We start from the raw sequence: 27667 nt of genomic DNA on the forward strand, positions 1-27667 counted from the left end.
ATTTTAGGCATGGATTTTTTTACCTGTCAGATTTGCTAACAATAAACACGGGGTTTATTCTGAAATACTGGATGAAAGTACAGTCAAAGGAGTTCTAGCTGTAAAAAAACTGATAGAGAGTTTGTAACTTTTTGAGCAAAATGCTCTGTTAGCAAATCTTGGAAGTCCTGTATGCTGGTGTTTGTTGTGAGGTAAGAAAATTTCAGGAAAGTTAAGACATAACTTCAGCTACCAGCATATTCTATTAAAAATTTTTCTTCCAAGAATAGACACAAATTTTATAACTGCTGTGTATTGGTAGTGAAATTTATCTCAGTAGTCTGACTTTGCTGAGCAGTTGGAAACTACTATAATGTTTGCGAATCACTTAGGGAAGCAAAGAATATTTCAGTTTGGATCTGACCAACTTTGTCTCTTCCCTAAGTTGCTGACCAGCAAAGAAGAGAGAAACTGAGAAAGAGGATGGGCAAGTGTGAACAGAAAATGTGTATGTGTGAAGCTGCCTCTCAGTCCTGTTCAAAAGACAATGGAAGGCCATTGCCATCCTCTTTTAAAAAGGTATGTATTTTAATTCTGTTTAGTAGATACTATCATATACTGGCTCCCAAAGTAACAGCTGATCACTGCTGTGCAGCAGTGAGGGAATCTTTGAAGTAGCAGAAAGTAGATAGGGGTCTTCCTGGCATGTGCCCAACACTGAATGCATGTCTTGACCTTCTGACAGAGATGTTAGGTATTTGGATGAGGAGTGCTTGCAAATACAAGCTCTAATTACCCCTTGAATTCTCTTGCTTTCACCTCAGCTGAAATTCCAGTCCTCTTGTCACTCCAGAGCTTTGTACCATTTCCTAAAGCAGAACTCTGTTACCTCTACCCATCCAAGCAGAAGAATCAGGAATCTCACATTTTTTTCTTAATGAAAAGTCCTAGTTGGTAATACATTTTTTATCTACCAGTATACTAAATCATTCAGTTGCATTTCTTAAAAGCAGAAGTAGAGCTTAGACCAAAACACACCATTCTGTATATATATATATTCTGCTTATATGCATAGGTTCACTTAGTTTGGCTAGCATTTCATCAAGATATATGGTGTGTATTTCTAACTAATAAATGCGTAAATAATCCAAGAAATTACATTCTTGTTCATCGCTGTAAATGAGCAATTGCAGCTTAAAACAGAATAATGATTTAACTCTGTGATTCTAACAGCATAAGCTTCATACATTGTTTAAATATCTGTAAAGCTAGAGGACATTTCCAAGTAGTACAGCAAACTGTCAGTTTCTGTGTGACTGATTTTTGTAGCAGGCAGCCTGAGTGACCTTATTGCAGTGCAGAGAAATAGTGCTTTGAAATTCAATACATGGCTCTCAGTTATGGTTGAAAGCACAGGCATGAAGAAAAGGGAGGACATGTGATATTTAAAATCTAAATTTTATTTCTGACTAATACCATTTTTGTCCTTCCATGTTATTTTCTTGCACATTTGGGGCAGGCAAAGTTCTTTAAATTGTTTCATTGCAAAACCAAGTAACAGTCTTTAATCTGAGTCTTTAATCACTGCATGAACTCCCAGTTTTAAAAGAAAAGGATGCACTGTAACAAAGTGTGGCTTTTTACCTTTGCTTTTCAAAATAAGATTTTCTAAAATTCTACCTGAATTGAGCTGGCCCTGAGTAAGGTTTCTGATTTGAACAGCACTTGGTATTTCATATCTTATGTTCAAGTAATCCTGTTAAGCAATTCTGTCTGCTAATGAATTTTTTAAAACTAATTAATCCATGCCAAAAGTCAGTTGAAGGAGGGCTGCTTCATAGGAGGTTAAATTTCTCTTTTAATGGTTTGATGTATGCTATTGCCTGACATTTCAAGATCCCTTTCAGCCTGTTTTTTGAGATTTCTTTTTTCTGAAGAATGAAAGTTGTGGCCATCTGCTTGTGCATACGAAATACAGATTGGGAAACACCATTAACTGCTTCTACTCTCTTGTTAATTTTGAATGCAACACACGTGTGGCTGTGTGAAATGCCTACTCAAATGCTTTATATTTAAATATTTATTATGCTCTTATGATACCAGCAGTCTGAACATGTATTGTGCTTAAATTAGTTCTGTCATAATGGGAGATGTCAGTGACTAAACAAGGCAGAAGAACCTTCTGAGCATCAAAGAAAGCTATTTTCATTAGGAATGTTCAGGTTTCCTTTTGGGCTTCATAGTGCCAATCACCTCTTGTGCTGGTTGTTTGAATTAATGCACACTCAGTAATAACCCTAATTAATAACATCACAGATAAAAGGAGGAATTATAGAATTATATACCACATTATAGAACTGATACCCACACACACATGCACAAAATGAAAGAGTGTACCAGGAACATAGTTTTGAAAAATAGTGATACCAGGCTAGAAACTGAATATATTCATAGAAGGTCCAATTTGTTCACATATTTGTATGAATTTTCTCTAAAAGGCAGATTGTCACTTCCTATAGGAGAATTTTGCTCTGTCCAGACAGCAGTGAGCAAGTGCTCAGCTGACTTAGAGCAATATTTAAATGGATTTCTCAAGTTAAAAGAATCATACACTCATTTATTGCAAATTTGCAGCTTCTGTATCTTGACAGTGCAGTTCATAAAGCATCTTTTTGAACTCATTTTGATGATGGTAGATGAACTATTTTACTGGAAGACCTTTTCATACAAAAACAAGTTAATTTCAAGATTAAATTAATCTTACTGTAGTTTCAGCAACCCCAGTGAGAGCTGCCTTGGACCTTTTATGTGAAAAACTATTTAGCAACCCTTCTTTTCAAAGTTTGTTTTTTATGAGGCAGGTGATACTTTAGTGGCTTTTGAGCTGGGAAACTTAACTTGTAGAAAGAGAAGGTAACTTATAGAGAAGTCTGGATTCTCTCTCTGTGTTACTACTTTTGCCCATCAGATGACAGCAGTATGCTTTGATCTCTTTTTACTGAATTTTGTCTTCCACAGAGTCCATGAAAATTCATTTCAATTCAATTCCGAGGTCATCTCTCTACATGCTTGCTGCAAAGTACTGTTCAGATTACCCCAATTTGTGACCAAAAAAATTGAAGCATAAGTGCATACTTTATGAAACTTCTTAAAGGAGTTGCTGAAATGTATCAAGTAGATTTGTATCTTCCAAAACAGATTATACTTGGTTGAATCAACAGAATAGATATAAGCAAGATATAAGTCAAGATTTTTTACTCCAAATTACATTAGTTATAGTTCTTGATAGTTCTAATAGCTGAAGCTCAGATACTATAATGGATTTTTTTTAAGAAGAATAGAACTAAATATATTTTAGTAAGTATGCTATTTGTAGGCATGTTTTTGTCTTTTTTGTTTGTTTGTTTCCTACTTAAACATCTGATGTTTTTATAGACAACAGACTAAAACAGAAAGTGAGCATACTTGCTTACAGTTTACTTGCAACAAAGGATAATTTTCTGAAAGTTCAAAAGAGACAAACTGCAGACAAACAGCATTCTCTGACACTCCTTAGAATCCTTTGAAGTGACATAGTTCCTTGTTCATGATATTATTTCTTTGTCTACTTGGAGTGCACTTCTCCCTGTTTGAGTAGTAAAGTTTTGCCACAGGATAAAGGCTTTGAAAGACATTCTTTTCTCAGCATTTGAATGAGTACATCTCACAGCTGACACGGATGCAGCTTTGGGTTGCAATTCTCCCTAGTCACTAGCGAGCTACTTGGTCTGTTCCACTGAGGAAATATTTGAGAAGGAGAAGATAAGTGCCCTATATATAAGGACTGCTTAAATTTAGGATATTGCCATGTCAACCTTGTGCCTTTGTCTTGTTTTCCTCAACTGCTTCTGAGGAACAGAACATGTCATTTTCATGAGGTATAGATAAATTGGCTAATATAACTTCATATCTTTTCTTAATAATTATTTTGCAGGTAATAATTAATTATGCAGGGAACCAGTCCTCATATGCTCACAAATGCTTCTACAATCCAATTTATATTGCAATTTAATGAACTGATTTAGTCACTGAGAATAAAGCATTTATAAGAATTAAGCTCTTTATAATATACACTGAAGGGTGTGGAATTAGCTTTTATCTACATAGGTGGATGCTGAAACTTTCCAGTCTTATCTGTTTTCTATAGTGCTGAGCTACCACTGCAGCTACTTTATATGCAAACAATCACACTGGTAAGCCTCACTATTCTGCTTGCTAACACAGGCATTTGTTTGGCATTTTAACGGCATGTTATCAGTTCAGCATTTAATTATGCTGTAGTAGTAAAATACAATTGACTCACATGAGACACCATCAAGAAGAGCTTACTTTGCCTCAGCTAACTAAAAAAAAAACCACCTCTTTGCATTAGGCACCAGCAACTCTGTATATTTTGGGGTACTGCAATAGTTTAGATCGGTCTTACTGATGTGAGAGAAAATTGTTGTGAAGGAAATATATGGTATGACAGCAGTGTGATCTGTGACTTGATTCTCATGAAAAAATACCTGCATTTTTTATATTCCTCTAAACAGCATTTACTGCATGCTACAAAATGTATATTCATCATAATTGAACTTTAATTTAAAGTATTTTTAGAAAGGAAAAAGAATAAAATAGTGTAGATACTAACCAATAACAGTAGCAGTGTTATGAGAAAATGGACAATTTATAAAGTAAGAGTCTATTGCTTAGAATTTTTAAGAACAATTTTTAGGGTTGAATGGTACAATAGAAAATCTGTGTATTTTACAAGCCATACTACCAATTATATAGGTTAATATACTACACTGTATCCTACTGGTTTACTAGTAATATATTACTATTTTGTACTATCTATTTGTAGGTTAGAATGTCATGAATTTTCAATAAATGTATAAAGATTTCCAGTTTTGGTCATTGGGGTTTTTTTGTCTCCATGCCCATCCAGTAGAAGACTTCAGAAGTCTCAGGACAAATATTGATTATCTTACAGAATCCCCACAGGCACTTCCTTTTAGAGATGTTTTTGTGACTTTCATTGGCATTCAGTCTGTTGTCACTGCCCGGTGAGGAAAATCACACATCCAGCCTTCAATTCACATCTTAATCAGCTGATTCTTTTCAAAAAGTGTTCTTGAGGATTTTCTCGAGGTTTATATTTGTGCTCAGGCAATGAAGCCCCATTGGAAATGCACTGGATCTGTGTTTCAGTGTTATTCTTTCAAACTAGTTTCCAGATAGCTTAATTGTGAGCTCAGGATAGGCTGCTTGGTGAATCTTCTCAACTGCCATTATGGTTGTAGGTCATAAATAAATGCAGGTCACAGCATATGTGTAAGTCATACCATACTGCATCCACTCTTTCTCAGGCTTCTCTTAGGGCACATGTAGCTTCAGTTCATGTAATGCTTCTGCTTAATAGTTTCTACTTGTTTGATAGAAGTATAATAGAGGTGAATGAAACACATACAGAAATCATCTTCCTTTTCTTCCTTTGTACTGGTGTCTCCTTATCTTCCTAGTCTTTGTTCAGGTGGTGGAGGTGTATGGACAAGTTAATTTCTGTGTTAGCCTATCTGAACTATAAGTTTGTTAAAAACCTCAAATGGCCTTAGAAACTGAATTTGCTTCTTTGGAAACGCCTCTACTTGTATACATTCTCTTAAAATCTTGCAGCACTTTGTTGCTGATGATGTGGACCTATATGAACTGGAAAGTATGATAGTAATTTTAGAAAGTTAGCTGTTGGTTTTGGATTAGGTTTTCTCAGTTGTTATAATTCAGCTGTTATTTTGCCCTGCTGATTGCATGGTACAGCAGTGAGATTTTCCAGAATAACACTATCCTCACTTGTCTCCCTCAGTGTTGCACTGTAAGCACTGTCTCTGGGAGCTGTGGTGCTGGATAGTTTGAATACACTCAGTGGAAGTCATCTCTTCTCCATTATACAGTTGTGTGTAACAGAACTTGAATTTCATAAATAGCTACATGCATGGATGCAATAAATTGGGTTATACAAAATTTTGTTTGCTGATAGGCTTCTGGTTTAATCTTCCAGTTCTGCAGTATGCCTTCCCATGGAGGTTGTAACATGTCATACATAATTTCACTGATTGACAGAATATTCAGTGGGTGGCTACATCCTAGGTAGGAAAATAACATTCAACAGCTGTTTTTGTAAGGTGTTTCAGACACATCATAAAGCAAATTTACAAGTATGCATACCTTGTCCAGGTATTTATACTTTGATACTGCAAATTTTTCAAAACTCTCTCTATGACTGAAATAAAATTTTTACTCAATTGTTCTTTCTAATTTAACAAAACAAACAAACAAACAACCAAGAGAACCAAAAGCTCCACATTAAAATGCCACTTGAGTTTATTTGTGTTTCTGTCTTACTTGTCTTTGCCACAGTGTCATAATACAATTGAGGAGTAATCTTGAATCTTTAAGCGTGGGATAATTACAGATAATATCTACCTCAGTTTGCCCAGGTGATTTGAACAGAGCATATCCAGATAATTTGCCTCAGTGCAATGATTTATTGACTTCTAAAAATTTATTGATTAAACTCTTGGTTTGATGTAGCCATAAATATTCTGTAACAGCACCGGTGTTCTGTTACTGAAGCAAACTGTTTGCTTATTACTCTCTTATTTCCAATGGTTAGATTTTAAAATCTCTTAGCACTGAGACTGGTGTGAAACCAGTTTGATTTTACAAAAATAGAAAGTTTTTACACAGAAAATACCTCCAAGTTGGTAACAATAGTAGCTGGGAGCACCATCATAAGCAAAGCAGGTAACTTGGAATGCTGTTGTTTTATTTTTTTTCTAGACTTTCATGGAAGTAGAAGACAATCTCTTCCCCTGTTCTGGGCAGGCACAGTGCCTATCAAAAGCAACATCTCCTTGTGCCGAGCATTGCTTGGTTCACTGCAGTCCCATAAAAATCACCAGGAAATGTTCTCGGAATACAACCAGGGCACCTTACTCAAACTCAAGCATCTGTGTGTCAAGGCCACCAGTTAAACACACTGTAGTGTCACGCAGTCGCTCCACCGAGAGTTTGGTGAGCATCGGCTGTTCCCACAAGTGTCGAGGACACCACCACAGAGCGAGGAGCGGGGATATCCTAGAGACACACTCTGAATACTTTACTAGGAGCCGGAAACCTTTTACTCCACGCACCTTAATATCAGATGCTAAACCTTTCCTGTCAGACTACAGGTTTTACACTCCTGCTCAAAGGAGGAAGAAAAATCACCACAAGCTGCGTGTGGAAGCTCAAACACAGACTGATATGATCAGGTACAGAGATTGAAACTTTATTTTGAAACTCTGGAATTTAGATGTTGTCATAATGCCTTCATAAAAACAAGATGTTTTGCTCTCACTACATTTGTATAAAACCAGAATAATTATTCTGATGTTATTCTAGATCTGCCTTAGCAGAAGCTAGGACTGCATGTGATTTTACTTTTTTCACTGGTCCATTTTGCTGTTTTCTTTCTGGAACAACTGATTTAATCTATACAAAGTGGATATGAAGTGCCACTAAATTCAAACAGTGGAATCTCACATGTGTTGGTGATAATCATTCCCTCTCTCTCCCTGTGCTCTCTGATGTATATGTTCTGTGAAGAATTAACCAATATAAGCATGCAAGTAGTTCCACCCTATTGCCCCTGTAGTCTCATACTTTCCAGTCTGTTAATTAATACATCATGCAAATATCCTTTTTTAACTCTTGAATGCAGCTCTTCATTGGTTTTTTTTGTCACTTGAATTTAAATATCTTCAGATAAACCTCATATAAAATATTTTAAACAAAATTAATGTCTTTCTCTTGCATTGAACTTCTTAGCAAATTGAACAGTTCTGATTTAGTTTTGTTTCTACTGATACTGCCTTGTAAAGAGAAATATTTTCCCTTTTGTGTCCTCCACACCTGTCCAACTCCAGTTTTGTCATAGAATAAATTGGGGATTTCCTAAGACTGGAGTTACGATAGCTTTGGCTCTGTATTGCAGCTGCTGATTTTCTGGCTCTGGGTCATCTATTTTCCTGATGTACTTTTAATTTTAGGATAATCTCCATTCTTAAGTCTGAACAATCATGTTGAATAATTTATTATCCCCTGCTAATATGCAGCTAAATAATTAATTTGAATCACCTGTGTATCTGGCAGAGATTTTCTGAACTGTTCAGTACTACATTCTGTTCAGGCCAATGAGACATTTCCACTGTGGCACTGGTATTCTCATTCTGCATATTTTGAAAGCAGTCTACTTGGGAATCTAATACCTCTCTAAATTTTGTAGCTTTCCAGCTGCAGACAAAACGTGTGTGAGAAAAGTTATGAGTAAACACCAGAAGATCACATCAAAGGTAATAATGCATCTGTCTATCGGTCATCTGGGTACTCTTCCCATACCTGCCACCACCAGTGTGGGGTAATTCACTTCATCACTGCCACAGCAGTGAACAGCTGATCCAGGTGTTCTCTCTATTGCCATGACATGAATTAGTTCCACAGAGGAAACAGAATTTCAAAACATTGAGTATAAACTATAAGAAAAAACACTGAGGCACATGAAGAGATCTCAAATTTATTTTTTTTAATTGTTTCTATAAGTGCAATATCAGATGTCTGCTAAGGTCACAGATAATTGACTTTCCTGCAGGAGAAGGTATCCCTTTTGTATGTTTACTCAGAGTTTCTCAGAAAAGACATGGAATTTCTAGGGCTGCTTAATCACAGAGAGTTATTAGATTCATTTTAATGGTAAAATTTACTGTGTATTTGCACTGATTAAATAAAGATTTTTATTTCTGTTGTAGGCTGAAGATAAAAGACATACTTTGGATGAGCATGGGAGAGGAGTAGGTTGCTGTCAAGCCTCCATCCTAAGGTGCCTGATTTACAGGAGACAATATTTGAAATGTTACTTTCTATACAGCTGGTCCTTAGGCCATAAATCTTCACTGGCATTTCTCTTTATAAGTCTTCTTCTCACAGGACTTTTGTTGGGTTTTTAATATCAATGGCCTTTCTCAACTTCAAAATTCATTATTTTCTTGTGATAAGTTCCACTGGGAAGCCAGTTAAGGAAGACAGCTCTGAAATATATGAGTATTTTCATAAGAATTGAGTCAGAATTGAGACACATTAATACAGGTGTTAGTTCTGTACATCTGAGCTCACAGACTATACAGTACTATGACTAAACACTGCATTGCAGAGCATTTCCCACATCTTTTTCTGGACACTTAACACTGGGATTGCTACAACACAAGAGCAGTGTTGGAAATCAGACCAGAACCCAAGGCTCCAAGCTGATTCTCCTGATTGCTGACCTAAGTGTCATGCATGACTCGCTGATTTGCTCTCTGGCCTTTTCATATAAAGGCATTTTTGTCTGAGGGAAAAAAAAATGTACTGTGAGTTCAAAAAGCATACTTATGGATAACTGAAATTGAACAGCATCTGAAGTAGTACCGAGGTCTTCTGAGCACTGCATCACGTGAGGTGGTGAAATACTCTTGAACCACACTCTTTTGAGTTTCAGTGCCAGCAGGGGATTTTGCTAATGGAGCAGAGTTTAGGGGTGTTATGGTGGGTGTTTATGCAAAAGGAAATCGTATAATGGCACTCCATGACTCCAGAAGAAATGTACATGCCAGGTAGTTAGAATGTTCTTTTTCTTGACCTCTGATTTTCTGATTAGGGAGACAGCATGCTGTCCTCATAAGTCTTCACTGAAGAGGACTGTCGATACTGAGTAAGTACACTTAAACCATTTTTCTGCTCATAATAACATCAAACTAGAAAGCTTTCCTCAAAACTGATGAATTTGAAATATACAATACTTAAAAAAAATTAAGTGAATCTAAAAACAAAGAAAATTCATTATAACTTCAGAAGATTGTATAGTGCCTATAGTTTGTTTCCATTTGTTTTTAGGTCTGTAATTTCTGAAGCAAATATTGGCAAATGAAACACCAAACTGAAAGGCAATCTTACCACATTTCTGCACCAAAATTAGATGAAAATTAGAAGAGTTTTGACTTACATTCAGAAACACTACTAATGCTTCACCAAGTGGACTTGCAAAAGTCATTTAATTCTTTGTGCTTCAACACAGGCTTATGTTTGCCTAACTTTAGGCTTATAATAGAGGTCTCAAATACCAGCTTTAGGTAACTTTCTTGACTATAGAGGGAACCAAAATTAGAATATTTAGGCATGATAACAATTTTTATGTAATTAAAATCATGCATGATGTATTCCATTTTTTATTTTCTGTTTATTAATACTGAAGAATGACTCAATGGAGTTTGATTGGATGCTTTGGGAGACTTAGAAAGATGCTATGAAAAAGAAACAAGCACTGAAATATTTTCTTTTGGGGGTTTTCTTTCCTATTGTCTTTAAAGCAGAACTCCAGATTTTTGGAGAGTGTCTGATTTAAGATAATTGGCATCAACAGCTCTTTTAGAGGAATTAAAATAGACGTAAGAGGTGAAAGTCACCTCTCACACTAACAAGATTTTGTACATCAAGGAGATATGTTAAAATTAGTGGATTCTGACAAACAAGCAGTTTAATCATTCTCAGTTTCCATTTAGGACCAGAAATTTTCAGCTGCAGTCATATTCTCTAGAAGCTCCTTTGGAAGCTTTTACCCAGAGCATCAAAGTGCAATTGTACACTTTCTTCCCAATTAGCTCCCCTTTCTTGAGTTTTGAACGCTTGCCAAGATCCACTGATTCCCTCACTTGGGATCTCTGTGCTAATTTATACTACAACAGAAAGTTAGCATAAAGACAAAGCACCATGACTGCCTTTCTAACAGTCTCAGATTTTGCAGTTTTTTTATTATTATCCAGATTGAACAAAAGGTTTAGTTTGTCATGATAGCCTTACCTTTTATTAAAAAAACCTGCTGATACAAGAACTATGAAATCTTAATGGCCTTTCCTGTGAAGGTGATTAAACTGACTAAAATATGTCATACGTGTTTCTGTGGTGAAGTATTTAACATTGGGCTTTCTATTCTCCCTGCAGAGAAGAGGAGCTTTTATATTTAACTTTCATTGAAGATGTAACAAATGAAATTCTTAGACTCGGCGTATTTTCTAACAGGTAGGTTCCAGTTGTTTTCAATTTTGTAATACTATATCAGAAATCCATAAGTAAGGGAAGTAGTGATTAGTAATAGTTTCTTTATATGCACAAACGCACAGTTAGCCTTGCTTTTGTTTTGTTTCCTATATTTTTTTGCTTTATGTAAGAAAGGGGAGCTAGGAGATACCCTTAGGTCATCGACTTTGATCTGCTGCTATATACCATGAGATAAAAGCTTCTGTTAAAAACTGACCTGGAACCCTAGGTGGAATAATATTAAGAACTCATTTTAGTGTGCAACATCTGTTTTTCTAAATAAACTGAGTTACTAATCTTTTACACAACAGGTCCTTTATCCCCGTTTTGTCTTTCTTCCTGTTCCAGTATGAATTCAGTCTTCAACATGGGTTGCAAGGGTTACATTCTCTTTCAGATAAAGTTCACCAGCTGCTAAATCGGATTTTTTTTTCAATGTGTATTGGTTATTTCTAATAAAGAACTCTCAATTTATGCAAAAAAATTTGCAGTATTTCTATACATATACAGAATATATATACAAAATCTTAACCTATTTTTGAAATTCTGCATTCAAGGCAGTCTAATTTCATAGTACTCCAATCTTGCTCTGGACTGATAATGTTCCCAGCTGATTTTTCCTATTCTGTGCATTCTTACTTTTTTTCTTCTAACATCAAGGTTGTCAATGAGAATACTAAATACACCAAGTAAAAAAATCAATGTTCAAGAAATTTTGACAGCAGTCTCCCTCTGGCTCTTTTACAGTAGTTTTCTTTCATTTGAACTCTTCTTGCACTTTTTTTTTTTTTTTTTAAATAATTTCTCATGTAAGCTAGGTTAAATTCACTTGACATTCTGGAATTGTGTTCCAGTGACTCTTTACTTAAGTTGTCAGAGAACACTTTTTTTACAGAATTTTTTTTCTCATTCAGCCTAAGAAATGGAAGAGAGCTCTCAGGACTGAGGACTTTTCTCTGGATTTTTTTACTGAGGCTGGATTTTATTCCTTCTCTTTATTTATTCTTGTGTACAGCAGCCACTATGGTGCATTCAAGAGATTTTGGATACTTCAGCATGCCAGTAGAATCACCACTGGATTGTTGATTCCTCCCAGCACATAGGCCCAACAGATCAAACACACACATAGTTGTGCTACGAGTCACCCCACAATTGTCGTGTGCTTCCCAGAACCAGGTCTGCCTGCTGAGCATGTGTCCAGTGGGTTGCTGACTACAGGTAGCCCTCTTTGTGAGAGTGGAATTGAAACAGTCTTAGAGGTGCCATTCAGCTAAGAAAGAAAAATAAAAACCTATAGTCATTAGGTTATGTACATCTGGTAAAAGTTGTTTTTCCTCCTATGAAGTAATTTGATTTTTTATTTGTAGAGTCCTGGATGAACTGTTTGAGTGCTATATAGAAGAAAATAAGAACCGCCTCAATGAGGTATGTGCTGCCCTATAACAGTCTCTGCATATTACTTAGGTGACATTTATTTCCAAAGAGCATGGCAAATGCACTGGTGTTTGAGGGTAAAGGTAACCAGAATACTCAGTGGGGAGCTGCTCTCTCTCTCCATAAATGAGATTTGCTCACTCATGGATCATAGCAGATCAGGAGTCACAGGTGCAGTGACAAAGGATGGACAACAGTCAATTCAGTTTGGTGACTGTTTAATTTAGTCACTTGATTGCAAGCAGCCTTCCTTTCCTTCTGTCAGAGTTAAGCCTTGAGTCTGAGCAGTGCTCAGGTGCCATGGGCTGGAGAAATGTGTCACCCTTTTCTCCCTTCACCCCTTAGGGCAAAATGCGCCAGATGTTGGAAGTGCTGAAATCAGACCTCGGCTGTGGCCAGGACAGCGAGACAGAGCTGATGCATGCAGGCCAGGAAGCCTTGGACCCCCTGCATGTGCAGGAGTTTGATGTGCAAGAACAGCTTGAGTTTACCAGTAAAGGTCACAGGGTGAGGAAAGCTACAAAAAGTGAAGAATTCAGTGAGACCACGGAGATGTCGTCAAAGGAACCACACAAATGTGAATCAATGTCATGGAGCGAAAGGTCAAGGGAGACACAGATCAGGGAGGAGTTTTCAGAAGATACCACAGAAACTGTGGATGCTGGGACAGAGTCCGATTCCTGTGGTGCGGAATTTGAAGAACACCCAGGCACTTCACACACCTGTAAGGGAGCTTTAAACTTGATGGCTTGTGACAGTGATTCAGAAGTCAATAAGGAAATTGATGAACTTAAGGAAAACTTTGCAGGGACCCTTCACATTTCACATAAGTATTCATAACAGTAACCAAAACATACCTGTTGAACAGGGATTGAGCTCCTTCTGTGGTGAATTGCCATTTGTCAACCAGGAGTAAACTGTTCGGCTTACTTTCAGTTATTTCTGTTTAAATCCCACTAGGATCTCTCTAGCAGGATACTATTAATTGGGAATTGATCTCTATGTAAATTAGACCTTAAAGGATAAAGGGTTGGTTATCAGTAGAATTTTGTATATTTTGCCTATAATTGTATTACTCAAAACAAACTTTAGAATATTAAAGTCAGAGTTATATTTTTAGAGCTGTAACAATAAGTTAGGAAATATTTCTTATTTTAAATAAATTAATTGATAGTATAGTGTGATTGATACGGTCCTGCTATAAAGATCTGAGATTTTGTCGTTTACAAGAATTCATAAATTTAACGTAATTTGCCATAAATTTAACATAAATTTAATATCAAACAATGTCCTCTTCTAGAATGGACAAACAGTTCCACCATGTAGTGTACTATGTTACCACTCACAGAAGCCCACAAGTGAAAAATCAAATTATTTCACAAGAAAATCCAACTTGTAACAGATCTGTGTAGATTAATGACTGTAGTTTTTTATTTTCAGTTCTTAACTAAATGAGACTGCTAAGTTCAATTTCTTGTACGAATGACAGCCATGGCATACCATTATGCATCAAGCTTTAGTTTTGGAAAAGGACTGAATTGCTTACTGTTATGATGACTAGGACTATCTAGAAGACGCATCAGGCACCTTGTACAGCAAATGAAAAAGAGGTGCTATATTTTCTGGTTAAAGTTTAAATTGAAGTTAGCACACACATTGCATGAAATCAACCCAGATGTCACTGTTTAATCAGAATACAGCTATTGCCTGACATTCCCGTTGCTGACCTCAACAGGTTCGGAGGAAATGCTGGCAAGTTACATTGTCTTCTGTAGGTGAGGAAATAGGAGAAGTCTTAGGAACCTGGATAAAGCTTGTCCTCTAAACTTTCCTAGGGTCAGTTTTTAACCTTCCTCCTCCAGGAAGCCCAAGTTGTACCAGTTCTTACATAACTGCCAGCACCTGCCTCCCCTGTGCCTCGTGAGCATCGACCCAAGTCTGTGACTCCGTCGGCCAGAGGACCCATTGCAGCTTTGGGTAGCTCCTATAGACAGAGACCTCTGCTTCACTAAACTTTCAGACAAAAAAGAAATGTCGAAAAACAGCTAGAGGAGACCAGTCAGAGAAAAACATGTGTGGCACAATCACAGCATTGCAGTGCAGAACACAATTCCCAAAGAAAGCAACAGGCACTTTCCTGGGTGCCTTGTCCGCAGTAATAAATTGCTCTTGCCGACAATGACAGGAGACCAGAGTATTTCAGCCATGTACATGTGGCTGGGCAGATGGGCACCAGCCTTTCATTTGCCACACAGCTGGGCTGCCTTGTAAATCTGGCCTGCAGCATGAGTGCTCTGCCTCACTGAAAAGCATGTGAGATAATGTGAGGACTTCTTCATTCCCATCAGAGCCTGTCTTGTTGAAAAGGAGTGGCCACTGGGCTAAGTCAGTACAGTACAGGGAGGGCTTGTCCTCAATCCCAAGTGATCAGAGACCTTCTCCCAACTTGAAGGAAACTCCCCCTCTATTCCTTGCCCCAGAGAGCTGAACAGAAGGGATGCCCTAGGAAACTGTTGTTTCTACTTTACGAAGAATTCTGATGCACAGGGACTGGTTTGAAAACTAAAGTGTTGTTAGATGTATCCAAGTATAGAGCCTCTTTGCTCCTCTGACAGAACTTCAGCCGCTCTTGGGGCCCTCCATTCCAAGTTCTCCGTTCTTGGTCAATAATGGGAATTGAGTTGGTTCTTCTTCCCTGCATGTCTCCACACTTGTGACTTGTACATCATAAAAGATGTCATTCAGCAAACTTTGGCTTCTTGTCAACATGAGTCTGATTAAAGATGAGTAAGAATTTCACCTTCATGTTCTGTAAATGAAAAAATATTGTAAGAAAACACCACAGCAGTGAACCTCACAGAAAGGCACAAGTAATGACATACCCATTTCCTGTAATGCAACACAAAAATAAATAAAAACAGTTCCTTGACCATATTTGTTGTTGATGAACTGTCTTAACATCAATGGCATTTTTTTCTGGGTAGATGCAACTTAAAAGAGGAAATAAATTGATTAAAACAGACAAAGAAAGCACCTGTCTGCCTAAACCGTAAGTGTGAACATTTATTGGATGCACAGTGAAATGTCTGGTAAAGAACCAGAGAATCACATACCCCAGTATCCAGCATCTGGAGCAGTCAGTCCAATCCTGAACTGGTTTCTCTCATTGTACAGGCACTCCCTATCAGATTGTGGGGAAAAAAACATTCTAGGTAAATGTTACTTACATAAAATCAGTTTATCTGCAGATCCAAGAGCAAATTTGGATGCCTTGGAATTAAGACTTTCTTTTATTCACATATACTTTAAGGTGGTGTTTAAAACCTAAGTTGCTTAAAGACCTTAATATGCAAGCCTGACCCACATCACTGATAACATTAATCAACACTGGAGTTTGGGGATTTTTTTCTGAGGGTTTTCATTGGTTGGGTGTGAATTCTTTTTCTCTCACATTTTACTTTGTGTTATCCTCGAGTTTTAGCACAAGCAGTATAAGGCAGTCACACACCATTACAAATCCAAGTCCTTCAGATGTAACAAGCTTAGGGGTGCTTGGCAGTGGGGGTCTGCAATGAAAATACTTTCTTCTGCCCAGATTCATGTGGGCCATGAGTACATACATCATAACATCAATGTTTTTTTCAAATAGACAAAAGGCTGCTAGTGTTACTTTGCTCTTAAAAAAAACAGCCTCTTACCTTTAAAGCTACAGTTTTGTCATTACTGCTTTTTTTTTCAAATGTAGGATTCTGTTTATTTACAAAAAAGCGAAGTAGGGCTTTGCTTAGGGCTGATCAGAAGACGACAATGTTCAAGCCATCCTTTGATGCTTGTTCCACCCAGTGTCTAAAGCTCCTACAGAGTTTTCACTTAGGTGTAGCTGCAGAATGAATTCACAATCTCGTTTCTCTGCATTTCTGTACACTTCATCATTTATAGCTATGAAAGGGTGGTTGTAATAATGATGCAGCCCAACTGACAGCATTTCATGATTCACCTACAAATGGCTCCATCAGACAGTGGGGAAAAAAGGGCTACTTCTTTCCTCAGCAATGTTTTGTGCAACATTTATGAGTAAGAGAACTCCAACATCAGCATAAATAAAATTGGGCCCTGGAGTTTCATTTGTAGCCCCTAAGGCAGGCAGTTCCATCGTGGTGACAGCGCAGTTTCTAACCAATGAGACATTGCAGTAATGCCCTTTGGTGCATGACTGCTGCTCCTGTGTCTGCCTACCTGGGAGAGGCAGCAGCCCCAGGCCACAGACTAGGATAAGTACAAATAGCAATGCAAAAGGAATGTTAAAGAGAATATAGTAAGAAAGGACTGGCAAAAGGGAAACTGTTACTGATTCTATATTTTTTAAAACAGTGAGACCTTTTATTAGGTAGAGCACAGGTGCAGAGTAGAGATTTAGGTGCCACTTGTTAACATTTGCCTTCAAACGTATTTTAGAGCTCACTCAATTTTTCCACCTTTGTATCATAGCACTTGTATTTGAGACCTAAAAATTTATGCAAAGGCGAAAAAACCACAAAATTTGAATTCAAGTCTACTTCAGAAAGCCATGGGAAAACCCAGTATCTCACTTCAATTTTTGGGACCACCCAGGACCCAAGATACACAAGTGTAGAGCACTGCAGCTGTGTGATGTCTCCAAAGCCATCAACCTTTTTTCTCTGGCACTTCACCTGCTGTTCTCAAAGCTGACACCTGGTGTATACACAGATTACAAGGAAGAGAAGAGCAACCAGCGATTTTAACAAAAATAATTTCTCACTCTTTGAATACAAGCAGTCTTGTTTCCTTTAGTGAAATCTGCTTCATCCTGAAACAACCACCTTTAGTTTGTATTCCAGTAGTAAAGCAAGTGATATGCAAACAGGTGAGCAGTAGATTAGTGTGCCCCAGCCACTGCCCCAGCCCGGGTCACCGCCAGTCAAGGGATCCAGTTTTAAAACCTGTAGCAGGTTGTGGGCCAGCAGAAGTTGAGCACGTCACGGGGATAAAGCATCACTGGGAAGGGAAAAGAAGAATCAGCAGTTACCATTGGCAGTGACCAATCAACTGAACTGCAGAGCACCCATAGCTCATCTCCATTTCAGCCACCTTAAAGAAAGCCTAGGAGGACTCCAGGGTGTAGGGCAGTTGAGGAGTAGCGAAAAGAATTGTTAATTTAAGTGAAGGGTACCAGAATTAAGGATGAAATTTCTACTGTGCATGGGACTTTGTTCTCTGTAGAAAGTCTCCAGAGTAGCTGGGTTCCTAATGGTGCCTTTTAGCTCACCCACTAAGCTAATTCTAGCTGGCAGCAAAGGGCAGGAGGTGTTCCTGACAGCCAGGTGACAAAACTTCACTTGCATTCATCTCTGAAACCACAACACTGGCCTGCAAAAAGCATAGGCTCTCAACCCAACAGCACCCTTTGGGCTGGAGGAATGCCAGACATGCCCACAAGGCACCAACACAGGCAGCTGCTCTTGCAGATCCCAGGCTTCAGCACACACAGGTTCCCCTGCAATCCTCCCAGCCCTACAGCATGGGGGGGAATGAAATCAGACCTTGAGAAGGATAAGGAAAGGCTACATAAATGGAGTAGGGAGGCCTCTGAAACCTGAGAAACTTAAGCAGAGCCTCAGGCTGGCAGGCAACAGAGCTGTGCTGTCCCATTCTCGTAGAGCACAGGCAGCGTGATCTGTAGCACGAGGTGCTGAGCACTCTGCAGTTATCCCAAGAATTCAGCAAGCCTGTAGGACTCCCCTTACAGTATCTGTGCGAGGGCTGCAGCATACCTTACATCTCACAGCAGCCAGAGACTGGTTCCAGATGAGTAACACAACTATGAGGTGACCCCAGCTCTTCCCAGTATCCATTTCTCTCACTCCTAAGCACACTCACATGCTAAAGAAGTGAAACAACGTGTTAAAGGCCATCAGCTCTCCTGTCAACCTGAGAATTCCTTGCAGGACCTCAGAGGTGCAGCCTCTCCAATCAGAAATTCAGCTCAGAGGCATTTGGCACCTTACTTTTCCCCAATGTTTGACACAAGTGAAACCAGAGATGACAGAGAGCACAGCATTGAAAGCTGGCTATGAGGCTTCCCGAAAGCTGCGCCCAGCCATCAAAAATAACAGTGGGTTGTAAGAGAAAGATAAAGGAGCTCCTGCAGCTTTCATCTCGGTTTTCCTCTCCCCAAACACAAGCTTCCATAATGGCTACTCCCATCCCACCCTGACAGTTTTTAGTCTTTATACAAGGAGTTTCAGCCTAAACATCTGTCTGTAAAGGCACTTGCTATGGCTTTCCTTAGGGTGTTTTCTCCATGGCTCCTCCTCACTATTTGAACACCTTAGAGTCTCTGTTCAATTCACTCTATGGTGTAATCAGATCTCCCCAAAGGATTCTTGGGCACATCCCCCCAGCCAACTCCTTATTCCTGCCTTTACCTGAGGAAGCAGCTGGCAGGTGAGAGCACAGCCCTGCCATAAAAGACCCATGGTGCAGTCTCAGGCATGCTCCAGTAACAAAGCTGAGGTGCAGGTGAGTGGTAGCATGGGCCAGCCTGTGGCCAAAGTTACCTTCCCAAATACCAGGAAATTCAACCTGTAGTATTTGTGCAGCATTTCCACAATGTCCATTACCCTCAGTTCTACTTATTTGTCATTATTTAAACACTGGCACTGTGCAGAGGGATAAGGCTGACCTTTTGTCCTGAAAACAGGCTCAAATGGAGTATTTTACTTCCAGCTTGATGGCATATATGCACTGAAAATGCTAAACTCACCATGGCAGCCCTCCTAACACCATGTCACTAAGGATAAATTTGCTCTGACTGCAGGGAGTACATACACTCAGCAATGCTCCTTATTTTGGGTACACAGGTTTTTTACAGTGAATCAAAGCTCCTGCATCTGATACCTGTCATTTGGGTTCCTACTGCTGTTCTGCTTGAGCTAAAAACTTCTCTCATCAGCTCCCGTAAGTTTCTCGCATACAAAGTCCTGGAGCTCTTGGCCAAGAAAGCTTCTGGCCAGATGTGCCAAATCCAAACATCAAGTCACATCCCTGTCAGCCAACTCTGGCTACCAGAAGTCTCTGATGGGAATTTTACAGTGGCTGGAATAACACCTGCAGTTTAAAACCATTTGGATTTAGAGGAAATTTAGGGTTTTGAAAGATACCTTTTTGCAAATGTCCAAAACCAATAAAGATGGTGTGATCCAAACTGCTGAATGCTTTACCATGAGCCCTGGGTCTCTGGAAGTCACATTTTACTCTTCTGATTCTGAATCCATGTCAAATAAAAGATCTTCTTCTGATGAAGAATGAACATTGCACAGGACATTCCCCAGGACCTGGGAACTGATCAGACACATACAGACATATCTATGGTATGCAACTCTCTTACCTTAATCTGATTAATGCCTTCAAACTGAGTGCACCTTTACTCAAAAGCCTGATTGTTTCAGATGTATCTAGGTGGACAATGCTGTAGACATTTAGCAAAGACAAGGGAAATGCAATTGTCCAGTATGAAACTATAGTGTCCAGTGTGCAATTCTTGTATTCACCTCAGAAAGCCTCACGCTGTACCAGGTGTGTAGAGCAAGCTGTTGCATCACCTCCCTTTTTAACTCAATGCCAGTTCTAGAATGAAAATAACTTCAGTGCTAGTTGTTGGCAGCAGCTCCAATGATAGTAAGCATACAGTCAACTGCTCCTTCTCTCACATGCTTTTGGAAAGAGTTTTCCAACTTTCAAAAGTTTTTCATCCCTCCTACACTTTAATGTTAGAGGGAAACTGGAAGTTCAGTACCATAAACAGCTTTAGAAAATGCAAAAACATTGTGAAAAATTATGACAGTGCAGCAGGCACAAGATTTTCCTCCTACAAAGATGACACCAATTAGTACTTGAAAGCACAAGTTTTATACCCAACACTTGCAGTACATTAGAAGAGGGATCACACCTTTGTGACCTGAAGCCAAAGTCCCAGCCTAGGACTATACATGAACAGTAAGTTTTCAGATTTTTCCTTTAATAATGGAACAATAAAAACTCATAATTGCTTCAAATATTTATTTCCATGGCAAAAATAGACTATAATATATTCATTTCACATATATTACATTCAGTAATACAAGCTTTTCTGTCTATGAAACACAATTTATACATTGTTTTACAAACCAATTTCAGTTTTACAAGAATTAAAGCTGGTTTGATTATACATTTTTACAGTATTGGTGGCAAGAGAGCAAAAAATAGACATGTTAACCACTAGCTTAGTACTACAAAATAATACTTCATGTTTGCTACTTTTAAACAAAGTCCCATTTAAATCCTTGCATACTGGCTCAAGTGAGAACTGAGGAAAATGGAGCCAGATCCTGTGTTCCTCTGACACTAAGGACTCAATCCTACAAATCTGCTGATAGGATTTCAAACGCCCATTTGCTTTTAATGAATGAAGAGATTTCAGCAGTGTGCAGGAGTGTACATACTTGCTGATCTGCCAGGTAAAGCCTCTTAAATTTCCACCCAAGTGCTCCCAGAAAAGCCACGAAGGGGACAGACAAGTTGAGTATTTCAGAGCAATTTAAGCAAGTATCTTTGTAAAGAGCATACACACCTTGTCTGTCAGAGTTATCCAGGATTAGCAAGGTAACAGACTGGAGGAGTTTACAGGGGTTTTCTCCATCAAATTTCCTACCATTCTAAAAATTAATGGCATTTGCAATGTCTTTAAAGTATATTAAAAGAAAGTCTCCTAATTTTACATAAATATTTCCAGATGGAAAAACAGCATTTAATTCCCTTTATAAAAGTTAGGCACCTTCTGAAACTGTGCTCATAAAATTAATGATTTGGTAGTTTTGATTGCTGCATATTTGAACCAAAAGAGCATTACAATATCTACAGACGTGCTCTTTGACTTGCCACAGGCTGGATCTGTCGTAAACTCTGTTCATTAGATTCTTTACATTTGATTTCTATCTTCATTCCCTAAGTAGAGCTGAAGAACAGACTTCAACAAAACAAACACACTGGAGGTTATTCTTCACCACTGAACGCAGCATGATGTGGAAAATAGCAGAGAATAGAACCAAAGACTATTTAGCGACAGTTTTTTGAAATGCTCATTTAAGTAAACAAATTCTTTTTTTTCCAGCCCATTTAGACCTTAAAGTAAGATGTGATGCCAACAGAGTGCACCAAGTTAGCTGGTCCCAAGCAAGATCATACTAAGAATTCTTTTTCCTTCAACTTCTATTTTTACAGACACATTTGCAACAGCAGTTTAAGATTTTTTTTTCCCTTACCTTAGCCCAGTATTCGACTGTTTTAATGTTACCGTGTTACAAATGCTGCACTGTCACTGAACTTTTAAGTACATGGTAAGTTCCACATTTCAAGAGTATCATTGTTAGCCCAGCCTTAACTTGGTGCAACTCACACCAACTGTAAACACCTGGCTTCATCCAAAACATAGTTAGACTTTTGAAACTTCTCACCTGCATCCATTAGAAAGTATCACTGCAAAATTGCAAGTATGCCTATTCCTCCTGCATTTTGTATCTGCAAAACCAGAGACTGTGGTTTGAAAAATCTGACCTTCAATAAGTAAACAGAAATTGAGCTGACAGATTGCATTCAATACATTTGGAAAGGAAGATATGTAAAAATAACAGAGCCTCTGAAAAAATATTTGGAGTTTAAAAAATCACATTTTAAAAAGCCAGTAAAAATAACACCTATGACTACATATTCACTTACCCTACCATGCCATGAAAAACATACCACATGACTCAAACCCTACTAGCAGCTCTACTTTGGATACAAAACATTCCAAATCCTCCTCCAAATGCCTTCTGCCATTCCTCAAATCCTCACTCCCTATGTCCAAAATTTTGTACTTGCACAAGAGAATTTCTTTTGAACTCTCATCTACTTTTCCTTTGAATGCTGTACTTTCCTGTACACACATTCCTGCTGCATTCTTTTGGTTAATTCTTGTAATCTTTATTTAAATTTAAAGTAGATGTGCGTGTTCATGCTTCAAGGGCTCAAGTTTTCATTGGCAGTAAGCCCATTTTAGTTCCTACATTATTATGAAGAACTGTAGGAATTTTGCATCTTGCAGGGCTGGAATCTGACTTACCGCGACTTTGCACTATCAGAAAAAAACCCAACCCTAAACACTTCAGCACTAAGTTTTTAGCAACTGAAGCACTGGTTCTTTTAAACTGATAATCTGAACTATTGAAATAGAGTAATGGGTTCCACTGTTTTTAAGTCTAGGGATTTGGTAATGCTATTGATATTAAAACTGAGGTCTCATTACACAGCTATGATAACCCTGCAGTTTCCAAGTTTGGTCCAGAAGCCATTGAAATCTACGAGCCACTCAACTTTAACAGCTGCTCCATCACAAAATATGCTGCAGCCATATTATATATGCTGCTAGCCACGAGCACTAGCCTCAGTCTTATTAAATTTAAAGGAGCCATTCTGGAGAAAATTGCTCCAAGTGTTGCCTGCTTCAAAAGGGATACATACACAGGATTACAAGAGGAGCCAAACATAAAATGTCAAGAATCTTTTCCACTTCAATAAAAATTTATTTTACTTTTATTTGTTATTACTGTTCTTTATTTCTTAATGTTGGCGATAACTTGGAGCAGCTTTTTTCCTCCATAGAAATACAGGAACACTGCCCTGGTCACCTGCTTTGAATTAAATGCATTTCTACATATAAACCATAGCGTCCTGCACTTTTATTGTTCACTTGTGTGAAAGGTATTCCAAGGAGAGAAATACTAAGGCATAAAACCTTTCCTGCTCTTCCTGGGGGACAGCAGAAAAGGAAGCACTGCTGTGCAGGCTGCAGAGGCTGTGCAAAACTCCCCTGTGCACCTCAGAACTTCTCCCTCACCAAACAGAGCCAGGAGGAAGCTGCAGCCTAAGGCTCACCCAGCTAAGTCAGTGACATCTTTGTAATGGAAAGGACTCTGGCTTAGCTTCTTGGAGAAGAGGTGTTAGCCCAAGACTACGAAGATTCACTGGCCAAAAGAATCTCTCATCAGAGCAACCAAGAAAGAAATCAAATATGCAGAAGTCCTTACTACAGTTTGCATGTTCATCTCCTGTCTCTTCATATAATTTGATCCTAGAAAGCATCTTCTACCTAGTCAACAAAAGACCACCAAATCTGTCTCTTGACAGTATATAGCACCTTTATTTGTCCCTGAGAGCTCTGACATCCCTAGAGATCACCATCATCTTTGCCATCTGCTGCAAGAATTCTTCATACAACTTTTCTTACTAAACAAACTGTTCAAATCTTGCATAATCATCTGATTTCATCCCCATAAAAACAGATGCATATTTGGCAAAATTGGACAGGCTTTTAGAGAAATTTTAAGTTTTTTGACAAATAAATCCACCTCCGACTCACACTGTGACTGGATTTGGACAGTGGATATTCTTACAACACCCAAAACTTCATGAAGCATACAGCACAACTACATGTAAAAATGCATCCCTTTTCAAGGCTCAGAACAAAAGTGCTAAAAACTGAATTGTCTTTTTTAAGTTAACTTAAAATCTAAACAATGGTTTAAAAAATATTTTTTTAGAGAAGGTTGTGACATTTAATTTCATTTGGTATCTAGAAGAGAAACTGCTCATTTTCAATGCTCACTCGGAGCCATATGCTTACAAACAAAAGCAATCCTATAGTGTTCAGTAGAAAAACTCACATGAAGTCAAGTTTAACAAGATCAAGTGTATTACTGCAAAAACAGACTGCTGCTGGACAGAACTGGAAGCTGAAGGGGAGGAGGTAGCAGTGTTATGCTAAAAAACACCCAAGACTGTGACTACCAGATTTGAGCACAACCACCTCTAGAAGTGAACAGAACTTATTTTAGCTGAACAGAAAAATAAGCTAAAAGACACACATTTCCTCGCCCACCTCAGATAATCCCATGAATACTGGATTAAATTGCCTGTTACAACTGCTCCTTTTAATGCCTCACAGCTGATGTTCTGTCTCAGAAACTGCTGCTGGAAGTTCTGGTTGTCCATCGTGTCATTGAAACTGCATCTATCACATTATGAAGATGACAGTGCAAAGTTCAGAAATGGAAAAGGTGCAAACTACATATTAGAGCCTGCCCTCCCATTCAAAAAGATTTCTGTAGATAGAAGCGATCTGTGGCAAAAATTAACAAAACTTCTTGTTTTTAAAACACAGCATGATACAAACAGCTAAGTATGTTTTCTTTCTTCAATACTTCTGTCAAAATAGGTATGTCGAATTGGTATGTTTGCAAGGTTTATATATAAAGAATCAGTCTTCAGTAACTGGTTTCCTCTGGACTTCCAGTTTAATATTTGGCAATTAATAATTCCCAGGCATTTTATATAAGAACAACATTTCTTTTCCCTAGTCCAAAATATTCAATCTAACTTATACTGAGAGTACAACAAATCAGACTGCTTCCAAGCAGACCTGAAAGCACCAGATCAATATCATGTACCTAAAAGTAATATATTTTGTATAGAATGACATATTAGCACAATGTCATTTGGATCATGTGTTTAACTTCATGAAAGCAGCTTATTACAGAGGAAAAGTGAGGCAACCTATTTATAATTCTTAATTGGTGTTTTGGGACACAATTATTGTTTTGAAGGGGGTTTAATAGTTTCCAAACCCTTGTAAGAGCTCAGAAAAATAATTTCAGCACTAATAAACCTGACTTTTAGTTTTATTTTGTTTCACTATGCAGGTGTCAAGGGAAATGTACACTTAACCATGCCTGCAGACTGGTCTACCAGAGGTTTTTTTAAAAAAAACTAAACCAGATATCTAAAAACTATAGCTCAATAGGGATTTTCAACTCAGCATCTCAAAACACTTGGAAAGGCAGCTAAAACCATGCTGTTCCCACTGAAAACCACAGATTATTTAGGGATATTGTCATTTGAGCAGCCTCAGGGGACAAAATGGAAACTGCAGTAGGCTGTACCTGCCTACTTCAGGTCCGTGCCACAGCCACTGACTCAGCCACCTACACGCTACTAAATTACCCACATCTCCAGTGTTTCCCCTAAGAGCTCTTCTTCTGCAAGTTCTCAAATGTTCTTCATTGCAACACTGCACAGCATTAGCAAAATCTGCTCTAGCACTAACAAAATATTCTGGAGGGTTCTACAGAAACTTGCAGTGCTTTGCTGGCTTTCTTGGCTGGGAACATTAACATTTTTTAAGGTCATCTTTGCACTGTGTAAACCAGCAATCATAGCTGCCACACCTCCTCCATTACACTTCATACAATCATTTCCACTTCACCACTCTGCACCTTCCTACTCCCATTTTGGTTCTCTCACTTCATCAACTCAAAATGCTCTTCTTAAAATAACAGGTTAGTAATGAAACAATGCATGATTATAGTCTCTATATTTAGCTACATAAATAACAGAGCAAAAAAAAAGTGCTTAAAACATTTGCATCCACTTTGATTTCAGCCAGTAAAATCAAACTGTCCTCTAAATATATGAATAATACTGAATATGTACTTTCTCTCATCCATTTGTTTCCAATAACCTTGTAGATACTTACAGTATTTTTCCCTTGCCCATTACAGGTAAATATGCCTCCTCTCAAATGAAAGTTATCAGCAGTTACCATTATCTTTCACTTGTCTGTTCTATTACAAGGCACTACAACTAACTGCCAACAGCTTCCCTAGGAATTTCTACATGATTTCTGAAAAGTTGATTCAAATATTGTCAGTCTTCTCCTCTGAAAATATTGTTATGTTTAAAAAGTTTTCTGTCGTGGTGGTTCGTTTTCTTTTTAATTTAAAAATCCCAATTATAAAAATAACAGTCCTTCAAGCAACAGCTTAAAATATCTAAGAGCTGCTAATTTTGCTAAGTAAACCAGAGGAAACCAAATGTTCATTTTAAAAAAATACAGATGTATTGTTCTAAATATAAAATTGAAAGCAGAATCAAATTGCATAAGACCTTGACATTCCCAAGGGGAAGGTTTCTGACCCCATGTGCACCTACAGATTTTAGCTTTTGCACAGTCAGTAATGATGTTTCAAAACATAATGTTAGTAAAATTGTACTATATACCTCCATTCCAAAAGATACTTATTTTGCTCAGAGTAACACCACTCTAAAGAACGTGTGCAAGTACTATGGAGCAGTACAATTAAAATCATTCCTTAATGTGACTGTGGCTGAACATGGGAAGAATTCAGTCCAGCGAAGATCCTGCTGTGCAGGGACTGTTACACGGACTCGAATTTAAGTCACATGGCAGCCCTAAATGGTAACTGTGATTCATCACGTGAACATCAGTGACAGCAGGTCTGGACAACTCTGATTTTCTTTCTGCAAAATCCTGTAGTCTCTTAGGAAGTGGCAGGGGTTAGATAAGTCTAGAACTTTTGAGAAACTGAATGAGAACTCCATAGACAAAAGTGTACTGCGAAAGAGTTTGCACCATCATCATTCTCTGCTGCCTCAACATATCCAGCACTCGTGGGATGTCCAGCATCTGGAAGAAGGGAACAAAACATTAAAAGTGACTGGTGAGCAAGGAAACTGGCTTGCACTTTCAGAACAAGACATCACTGATCATCCGGGAAATATGCATAATGGTAAAGTTACCTATCTCATGGGGTATTGGTCTGCACAAATCTAGCAGCTGAAAAAGTCTGTCACAGGAGACGGATGCACAATGAAACCATATGTCTGTTGAGTTTCAGTTGACATATTATATTATTAATAATCATTTTACAGCTATCCACTTCTGGCTAGAAGTTGATAGGATCGATTTTATTGTGTTAAGCTACCACTTTGTCCTCTGCTGAGACTGATACTGCAAATATACCACACTTAGGAACAAAATAATAACAAGTACAGAGACTGGCTACAAAGCATGTGCTTGAATATTAGCCATTCTAATTAAGGCAAGGAGAGGTAAAGTCAGGATGAAATCCTGAAATATGCTCTGTGGCCTAGGGCATACCTTGCTCCACTC

At 38.2% G+C, this 27667-nt stretch overlaps 2 protein-coding genes across 5 annotated transcripts in view; one reads left to right on the top strand and one right to left on the bottom strand.

Moving 5' to 3' along the window:
- SPATA7 (spermatogenesis associated 7) overlaps positions 1–15537 on the top strand; it is a 35557-nt gene extending 20020 nt beyond the window's left edge. For both annotated transcript variants that reach the window (XM_015631999.2, XM_015631997.3), the window contains 8 exons: positions 425–558; positions 6841–7313; positions 8327–8393; positions 8847–8917; positions 9734–9787; positions 11074–11151; positions 12537–12594; positions 12949–15537. In XM_015631999.2, the coding sequence (XP_015487485.1) occupies positions 425–558; positions 6841–7313; positions 8327–8393; positions 8847–8917; positions 9734–9787; positions 11074–11151; positions 12537–12594; positions 12949–13443 (1430 nt within the window). In that variant the 3' untranslated portion in view covers positions 13444–15537. The remainder of the gene's footprint in view (positions 1–424; positions 559–6840; positions 7314–8326; positions 8394–8846; positions 8918–9733; positions 9788–11073; positions 11152–12536; positions 12595–12948) is intronic.
- A 5128-nt stretch (positions 15538–20665) lies between these two features.
- PTPN21 (protein tyrosine phosphatase non-receptor type 21) overlaps positions 20666–27667 on the bottom strand; it is a 44973-nt gene continuing 37971 nt past the window's right edge. For all 3 annotated transcript variants that reach the window (XM_015631639.3, XM_015631641.1, XM_015631640.3), the window contains one exon: positions 20666–27181. In XM_015631639.3, coding sequence (XP_015487125.1) covers positions 27053–27181 — 129 coding nt within the window. In that variant the 3' untranslated portion in view covers positions 20666–27052. The remainder of the gene's footprint in view (positions 27182–27667) is intronic.

The sequence above is a fragment of the Parus major genome, chromosome 5 (assembly GCF_001522545.3).
Source record: "Parus major isolate Abel chromosome 5, Parus_major1.1, whole genome shotgun sequence".
NCBI lineage: Eukaryota > Metazoa > Chordata > Aves > Passeriformes > Paridae > Parus > Parus major.